Consider the following 8,813-nt stretch of genomic DNA (forward strand, 5'->3'; position numbering starts at 1 on the left):
CACACACACACATCACACAAAACCACTAACTGAAACTAGTAAAAACAGAATACAGAATAAACAGGATATCACATACAATACATATTAGTACATATGCAAGCCCCTAGTTTGGAGGGCTTCACACACACACACACACACACACACACACACACACACACACACACACACACACACACACTCACCATTACTTACTTGGCCAGAAGTCATTTGAGCAGACAGTTGTACTGAGAAATGGACACAGGCCTACAGTCAGGTCTAGGTACAGTGGTGAGAACAGTGCGTGTCCCAACCAAATCCAGGAAATGTATTTGCAGAAGTAACATTGTTAGAGGGAAGATTAGATGAAACTAGATCCAACTTTATTGTCATTGCAGAGTACAAGTACCAGACAACAATGCTGTTTAGCATCTAACCACAACTGTTCTGCTCTCCATGTTCCTGTCAGTCAACCTCCTGGCTGCCACGGCAACCAGCTGCTTCACCTTTGCTTGCTTAACCAATCGTTGGCCTCAAAATTAAATTGCTATAATTGTGTTAGATTTCCTGGTTTAACCCTAACCAAACCCTTAACCCTAACCTTAACCAAACCTTAAGCCTAACCTTAACATAAATTTTTTTTTTTTTTACCAGTCCAACATTAGTCCTAGAATCAGAAAAACTTCGATTTCTAAGCAAAAACAGAAACGTGTTCATAATAGGTAGCTTAGGTTTGTTGATAATGTGGGGGGAATAATTATGATGACAACTGGTGCGGTGTGAACAGTAAGACCACTAGGTGGGGTAGAAAGCCAAGGCAGCTCCAACTCAAGTGGAGACTTTGAACCAGAGATGAAAACCAGAATGTGGGCCACTCAAGGTCAGTCATATGACTCGAGGAAGGAGGGAGAAAGGTTGGAAGTGGGCAGAGCAAAGCGAGAGGACATTCTCTCACAACACGAAGTCCTGAACTGCAAAGACCTGAGACCAGCTGACCAAGAACAACACGTTTGGGGAGAAGTTTAAGAGAGACGTGTCAAAGCTGGACAGATGATAGGAATAATAGAATAACCATGATTTACAGTAAACTATCTTAGGCTACTCAATGACTGCAGCGGATCGTCAATAATAAGCTATGCCTTTATAAGAGGGGTACAGTACAGGGATGTTCTCGGTGTCTTGGTTGTGGGTGCACACTCCGTGTCATTAAGTAAGTAAGTAAAGCTTTATTTATATAGCACCTTTCATACAAGAAATGCAGCTCAAAGTGCTTTACAACAGGAATAAGAACATAAAGTAAATATAAAAACATATACATGCATAGAATGAATATAAAAGCAGGGGAAAACACTAAAAAGAAAAGGTAAAACATTGTTTGCGCTCTCTAGCGCAACCTTCTCCACCTCGGAGAGACTGATTGTTTCCCATATTAAGGCGACGTGATGGACACATCGGTGCACGACAACGGGACACCGGCGCCCTCGCCGATACCTGCGGACAGGGGCGGCACCGTGGACAGGGGCGGCACCGTGGGGTTCAGCGGCACCGTGGACAGGGGCGGCACAGTGGACAGGGGCGGCACCGTGGGGTTCGTGGACAGGAGCGGCACCGCGGACAGGGGCGGCACCGTGGTGTTCGTCGCTCCTCCACCTGAAGCGTACGACGCGGCACCTCTGCGTCTCCCGGGCGTGATGGACGCGGAGGGCAGAGTGGACGAGTCCAGACTGCGCATGTACATCTTCAAAAACGGTACAATTCTTCCGTTTTTTATTTTTAAAATTGTTTTATCCGATCCGTTATTTAGTTCAACAACGTAACTTTATTCATCCAGAATGCTGCCTGCCAGAACTGCAGAATAATTCACCCCCCCCCCCCCTACCTTCCGCCGGAGACTGAAGACCCATCTCTTCATCCTACACCTTTAACTGTCCCTCCTGAGACGTCTGCTTACCCTGTACAGTTTATCCAGTATCATAATAATATATACAGTAGCCTACCAGTCAAAAGTTTGGACACACTTTCCCATTCAATTGAATATGACTGCCAATGGCCCCTGGCCTGAGCATAGATTACTTTCTCCTGCTATGGCTGGTGGATAGATGATTCACTTACTTAGTCAAACTGTATTTGTTTCTAAGTCGCTTTGGATAAAGGCGTCTGCTAACTGCCAAAAATATGAATGTAAATGCAGAATGGCGTTGATAGATCACACATATTACCCTCCTCTTATGTTTTGTGATAACCACAATCCCACAGGATATGTTTGTCATTAACGGCCATTTCCTCTCTAAAAGTTTACGGTTGGCGAAATAGAAAATAATAGTTTAATAATAGTTTTTCCTTTTTGATATTTGACTTGTAATTTTGATTGATAAGAGCTCAGAACAAAGAAACAAAACCAAACCGCCTACATTGAAGTCCCATCTTTTGTACAGTATGACAGCTACTGTATAACAGCGACCATACGCAGGTTAATCGCACGTAGCCATAATATGCAGCTATACATTAGCCTATAATATACACGCAATATAGACATAATCCAGTCCGCAATTTGTATAGGCTATACACATGACTCAAATTGGTGTTGTTTCTAGTTTATCTCTACAAATGTTATTTTGGAGGCTACTCAGGATCAATGGGTTAGCGTTGGGATTACTCAGGATCAATGAGTTAGAGTAAGTTGACAAGGTTGTTGGTTTTCAGCTGCCTTACACAGAGTTTCAGTTATGCAAGCAAAGCTAATTGTCAGTTGGTTCCGTAGCGTAGCATTCCATTCAGAATGGCTGATCTAGATTAGCCGCATTAGCTAGTGACACACTTTCCCACCGCATTGCAGAAATTTTGTTTTGTATACTCCAGTTGAAATAAGTGTACAGAAACACACTGAAGGAGAGAGAGAGAGAGAGAGAGAGAGAGAGAGAGAAGAGAGAGAGAGGGAGAGATAGAGAGACAGAGAGCGAGAGAGAGACCGAGAGCGAGAGAGAGAGCGAGATAGAGAGACAGAGAGAGAGAGAGAGAGAGAGAGAGAGACAGAGAGAGGGAGAGAGAGAGGGACCGAGAGAGAGAGAGAGAGAGAGAGAGAGAGAGAGAGAGAGAGAGAGAGAGAGAGAGAGAGAGAGAGAGAGGGAGGAGTGGTGGATTCAAGCATGGATGAGAAGTTCAGGATAATCACAGCAGGTTATTTTAAGATCCACAAGAGTCAAGAGGCAGTCAAATGACTATGCCCGAGGGTGTACTGCCTAGCGCTACAGTCACACCATTCACCATCTAGCTGGCCATCGGGGGGGGGCTGGAGGAGGGGGGGGGGGGTATATCATGAGGGCTAGGATATGCCAGAGGGTACATCATGAGATAGGGAGAGGGAGAGAGAGAAGGAGAGAGAGTGAGAGAGGGGGAGAGCTAGAGAGAGAGGTAGAGAGGGAGAGGGAGAGAGAGAGAGGGAGAAAGAGGGAGAAGGAGAAGGAGAGAGAGGGAGGGGTAGAAAGAGGGAGGTAGAAATTGTAGGATGGCCACAGCCATGATCAGGATTGCATCACATCTTTCTTCCATATCTCTCCGGTTCTTAATCTCTCTCTCTCTCTCTCTCTCTCTCTCTCTCTCTCTCTCTCTCTCTCTCTCTCTCTCTCTCTCTCTCTCTCTCTCTCTCTCTCTCTCTCTCCCTCTATCCACTTAAGTTCCATGTCTCTCTCTCTCTCTCTCTCCGCTTCTTAATCTTAATCTCTCTCTCTCTCTCATGCATATTTCCTCCCTCCATTGATGATGACATTAGCTGTGGTCTGGGGAGGCCAGGGTGTAAATCATTACATAAAGAAGCTTGTCGGTAAGAAGAGGGGCAAAGTTCACCATTGTGTGTGTGTGTGTGTGTGTGTGTAGGGGGGGGTGCTTGCCTAAGAACAACAATTTCATGTCACTCACATTTTCTTTTTCCTCCACAAGTTTGTTCCAAGATAAGTCAGTTAGACACAGTCTAGAGGAAGACATGCTTCTTCCATACAGGGTTAGGGTTGGGGTTGGGGTTAGGGCTAGGGCTTGAGTTAGGGTTGGGGCTTGGGTTGGGGCTGGGGCTGGGGCTGGGGCTAGGGTTGGGGTTGGGGTTTGAGTTGGGATAAGGGTAAGGGCTGGGGTGAGGGTTGGGGTAAGGGTTAGGGTTGGGGTGAGGGTTGGGGTAAGGGTTATTGGGTTAGGTTAGGAGGGCTAGGTTTAGGGTTGGGGTAAGGGTTATTGGGTTAGGGTTAGGTTAGGAGGGCTAGGGTTAGGGTTGGGGTAAGGGTTATTGGGTTAGGGTTAGGTTAGGAGGGCTAGGTTAAGGGTTGGGGTAAGGTTTATGACGAGATTGCGATGCAGAACCCTGTACAGTGAATGAGGTTATCACTGTGCTGTGCTCAGCAGCCCAGACCTTCCCTTAGGGCTAGGGTTAGGGTTAGGAGGGTTAGGGTTAGGGTTAGGAGGGCTAGGGCTAGGGTTAGGTTAGGAGGGCTAGGGTTAGGGTTAGGGAGTCAGCAGCCCAGACCTTCCCATCATCAGCTGATGAAACTTGTTGAGTTTCAGTTCCCTTCCGTCCCACACTGAAGCCGCGTCTGCACGTGTCACTTCCTGTCCGGGGGTTGAGTTGGTGTGATTGTGGTTTAGACGTGGTTCATGGCCTAGATCCACTGACGTGTGTGTGTGTCTATCTGTCTGCGTCTGCATTTGTCTCTGTGTGTCAAAGTCAAAAGTCAAAGTCAGCTTTATTGTCAATCCAATATATGTACAGACATACAGAGGGCGTTTCCCTCTCCACGGTGCATAGCAAACACCTGTCTGTCTGTCTGTCTGTCTGTCTGTCTGTGTGTCTGTCTATCTGTCTGCGTCTGCATTTGTCTCTGTGTCCACCTGTCTCTCTGTCTGTGTGTCTGTCTGTCTGTCTGTCTGTCTGTCCGTGTCCAGGTGGTGTCTCCCCCTCAGAGCGGGGGCAGGTGTGGAGGTTCCTGTTTGGGATGTTCCCCTGATAACCCCCAGACATCTCCCTGTCTGTCTGTCTGTCTGTCTATCTGTCTGTGTGTCTGTCTGTCTGTCTGTCTGTCTGTCTGTGTGTCTGTCTGTCTGTCTATCTGTCTGTGTGTCTGTCTGTCTGTCTGTCTGTCTGTCTGTCTGTCTGTCTATCTGTCTGTGTCTGTCTGTCTGTCTATCTGTCTATCTGTCTGTGTGTCTGTCTGTCTGTCTGTCTGTCTGTCTGTGTGTCTGTCTGTGTCTGTCTGTCTGTCTATCTGTCTGTGTGTCTGTCTGTCTGTCTGTCTGTCTGTCTGTCTATCTGTCTGTGTGTCTGTCTGTCTATCTGTCTGTGTGTCTGTCTGTTTGTCTGTCTGTCTCTCTGTTTGACTGTCTGTCTGTCTGTCTGACTGTCTGTCTGTCTGTCTGTCCAGGTGGTGTCTCCCCCTCAGAGCGGGGGCAGGTGTGGAGGTTCCTGTTTGGGATGTTCCCCTGCAGCTCCACGGCTCTGGAGCGCCCCCTGCTGCAGCAGCAGCTGGCCGTGCGTTACCGCGTCATGAAGAGGAAGTGGCAGCAGCTGCTTCCTGCCGCCGTGCGCCTGAGGCTCAACGGCACTGACGGTACAGAGAGAGAGAGACACACACACACACACACACACACACACACAGAGACACACACACACACACACACACACACACACACACAGAGACACACACACACACACACACGCACACACACATACACACAGACACACACACACACACACACACACACACACACACACACACACACAGAGACACACACACACACACACGCACACACACAGACGCAGAGACGGACAGACACACACAGACGCAGAGACGGACAGACACACACACAGACGGACGGACGGGTGGACGGACGGACGGACAGACACACACGGACGGACGGACGGACAGACACACACAGACACGTAGACGGAGAGACAGACACACACACACACAGACGGACAGACAGACAGACAGACAGACACACACACACACACACAAAGACACACACACACACAGACACACACGCAGACGCAGAGACGGACACACACACACACACACTCACACAGACCCAGATACAGCACATCTGTCAATTCTACATATGCTCATAACAAATAAGTCCTGGTCATCCTTGATTCTCTCTCTCTCTCCCTCCCTCCCTCTCCCTCCCTCCCTCCCTCCCTCCCTCCCTCTCCCTCCCTCCCTCCCTCCCTCTCCCTCCCTCCCTCCCTCCCTCTCCCTCCCCCTCCCTCCCTCCCTCCCTCCCTCTCCCTCCCTCCCTCTCCCTCCCTCCCTCCCTCTCCCTCCCTCCCTCCCTCTCCCTCCCCCCTCCCTCCCTCCCTCTCCCTCCCTCCCTCCCTCTCCCTCCCCCCTCCCTCCCTCCCTCTCCCTCCCTCCCTCCCTCTCCCTCCCTCCCTCCCTCCCTCCCTCCCTGCCTCCCTCTCCCTCCCTCCCTCCCTCCCTCCCTCCCTCCCTCTCCCTCCCTCAGCTGAGTTGGTGTCAGCGGTGAGGTATTTCGACCAGCGCCAGGAGAGAGCCCAGCAGCAGGCTCAGGAGCAGAGTGACGACGTCAAACACAGACTGGCCTTCCTGGAGCTGCAGGCTCAGGTAGAACACCTGTAACACCTCTCTGTCTCTCTCTCTGTCTACCTCTCTGTCTCTCTCTCTCTGTCTCTCTCTCTGTCTACCTCTCTGTCTCTCTCTCTCTGTCTCTCTCTCTCTCTGTCTACCTCTCTGTCTCTCTCTGTCTCTCTCTCTATGTCTACCTCTCTCTCTATCTCTCTGTCTCTCTCTCTCTCTGTCTACCTCTCTGTCTCTCTCTCTCTCTGTCTACCTCTCTGTCTACCTCTCTGTCTACCTCTCTCTCTATCTCTCTCTCTCTCTGTCTACTTCTCTGTCTCTCTCTCTCTCTGTCTACCTCTCTGTCTACCTCTCTCTATATCTCTCTCTCTCTCTATCTCTCTCTCTCTGTGTCTACCTCTCTGTCTCTCTCTCTGTCTACCTCTCTGTCTCTCTCTCTCTCTCTCTCTCTCTCTCTCTCTGTCTACCTCTCTGTCTCTCTCTCTCTCTCTGTCTCTCTCTCTCTCTCTGTCTACCTCTCTGTCTCTCTCTCTCTGTCTACCTTTTGTGTACAAAAGAAGAGATTTGGTGAGGCTGCACTCTCATTTTATGCACCCAAATTGTGGAATGCACTGCCAGTTTACATTAGGGATGCAACCTCAGCAAATATGTTCAAGTCAAGACTAAAAACCCATCTTTTTAACATTGCCTTTAAATAACTAAATAATTAAATTAAGATTTAAAACCCCATCCTTTTAATATTGCATTTAAGTTACAAAATAATTAAATTAAGATTATATAATGATTAAAGCACTTTGAGTTGCAACATTTGCAGGAAAAGCGCTATACAAATAAAGTTATTATTATTATTATTATTATTACCTCTCTGTCTCTCTCTCTCTCTCTCTCTCTCTCTCTCTCTGTCTCTCTCTCTGTCTACCTCTCTGTCTGTCTACCTTTCTGTCTCTCTCTGTCTCTCTCTCTCTCTCTGTCTACCTCTCTGTCTCTCTGTCTCTCTCTCTCTCTCTCTCACTCTGTCTCTCTCTCTCCCACTCTGTCTCTCTCCCTCTCTCTCTCTCTCTCCCTCCCTCCCCCCTTCCCTCCCTCCCTCCCTCCCTCTCCGTTTCTCTCTCTCCCAACAATCTGCTTGCTTGTATATATATATATATATATATATATATATATATATATATATATAAAGGCCCTAAAAGACCACAGATGGCAAACCAGAAGCCCTCTCCAACTCAAACACACAGAGCCCCTCCTCCTCTTCCTTCTACCTCCGCCAGCCTCCCCTGATGATTACTACATAGTGATGTAGTCTCACCAGGACACAGGCCTTAGCTAGGTAAACATCTGGTGTTTGCCATTGGCCTGTTTACAGTGATTAAACACAGGATTAACTGTATTGTTTCCAATAGGGAGTATCTCTATCTCAGTCTCTAGAATCCAAAGAAGCAGTGTATTGTTCAGCCAGGGCATGACACAGCAAAACAACAGTGACAACAGATCAACGGTTGACTTTTGTCCTTTTAATCAAACGCAGGTTCTGTTTGAACGTGTGACCTTCGACCTGGAGGAGCTCCAAGAGGCCGCGCGCATCATCGACAAGGACGTGCCTCGGACAGACAGAGACCTCCCCTACTACCAGTGAGTGACAGTTACTGGATCAGCCAATCAGGTTTAGACCTGCCGTACCACCAGTGAGTGACAGTTACTGGATCAGCCAATCAGGTTAACTCTGCTCTCTAGACCTGGTCTTTTTTCAGTGAGTGACAGTTACAGGATCAGCCAATCAGGTTAACTCTGATCTTTAGACCTGCCGTACCACCAGTGAGTGACAGTTACAGGATCAACCAATCAGGTTAACTCTGCTCTCTAGACCAGGTCTATTTGTCAGTGAGTGACAGTTACAGGATCAGCCAATCAGGTTTAGACCGGCCCTATCACTAGTGAGTGACAGTTACTGGATCAACCAATCAGGTCATCGTTCTCCCCTGTAGTTCAACTCTCTAACTCAGTGAAATAAGCAGACAGAGTCCCGTTCGTTCTGTATAAACCCCTGTGGCAAAATACAGTGTGTTTCAGCTAGGTTTTAACCCGACAGGCCGCAAAATATAGTGTTTCAGCTATGTTTTAGGCCACAAAATATAGTGTTTCAGCTATGTTTTAGGCCACAAAATATAGTGTTAAATGGGTGTCAATCCTACAGGCTACACAATAGCACTGTTTCAGCTACACAGCGACACTGTCTGTTAACCCTGACCCAGACAGCAGACAGTC

General features: G+C 48.2%; 1 protein-coding gene across 2 annotated transcripts in view; it reads left to right on the plus strand.

The window, feature by feature from the left end:
• The first annotated feature begins 972 nt into the window (after positions 1-972).
• The window catches only part of LOC308165889 (uncharacterized protein), a 13,050-nt gene continuing 5,209 nt past the window's right edge, over positions 973-8,813 (plus strand). The window contains exons 1-5 of one of the 2 annotated variants that reach the window (XM_080540069.1): positions 973-1,190; positions 1,365-1,725; positions 5,379-5,564; positions 6,460-6,578; positions 8,077-8,180. In XM_080540069.1, the coding sequence (XP_080396195.1) occupies positions 1,419-1,725; positions 5,379-5,564; positions 6,460-6,578; positions 8,077-8,180 (716 nt within the window). In that variant the 5' untranslated portion in view covers positions 973-1,190; positions 1,365-1,418. The remainder of the gene's footprint in view (positions 1,191-1,364; positions 1,726-5,378; positions 5,565-6,459; positions 6,579-8,076; positions 8,181-8,813) is intronic. The other variant, XM_080540070.1, reaches the window with a different exon arrangement.

Source organism: Nansenia antarctica (genome assembly GCF_963989245.1).
Source record: "Nansenia antarctica genome assembly, chromosome: 10".
Lineage (NCBI taxonomy): Eukaryota > Metazoa > Chordata > Actinopteri > Argentiniformes > Microstomatidae > Nansenia > Nansenia antarctica.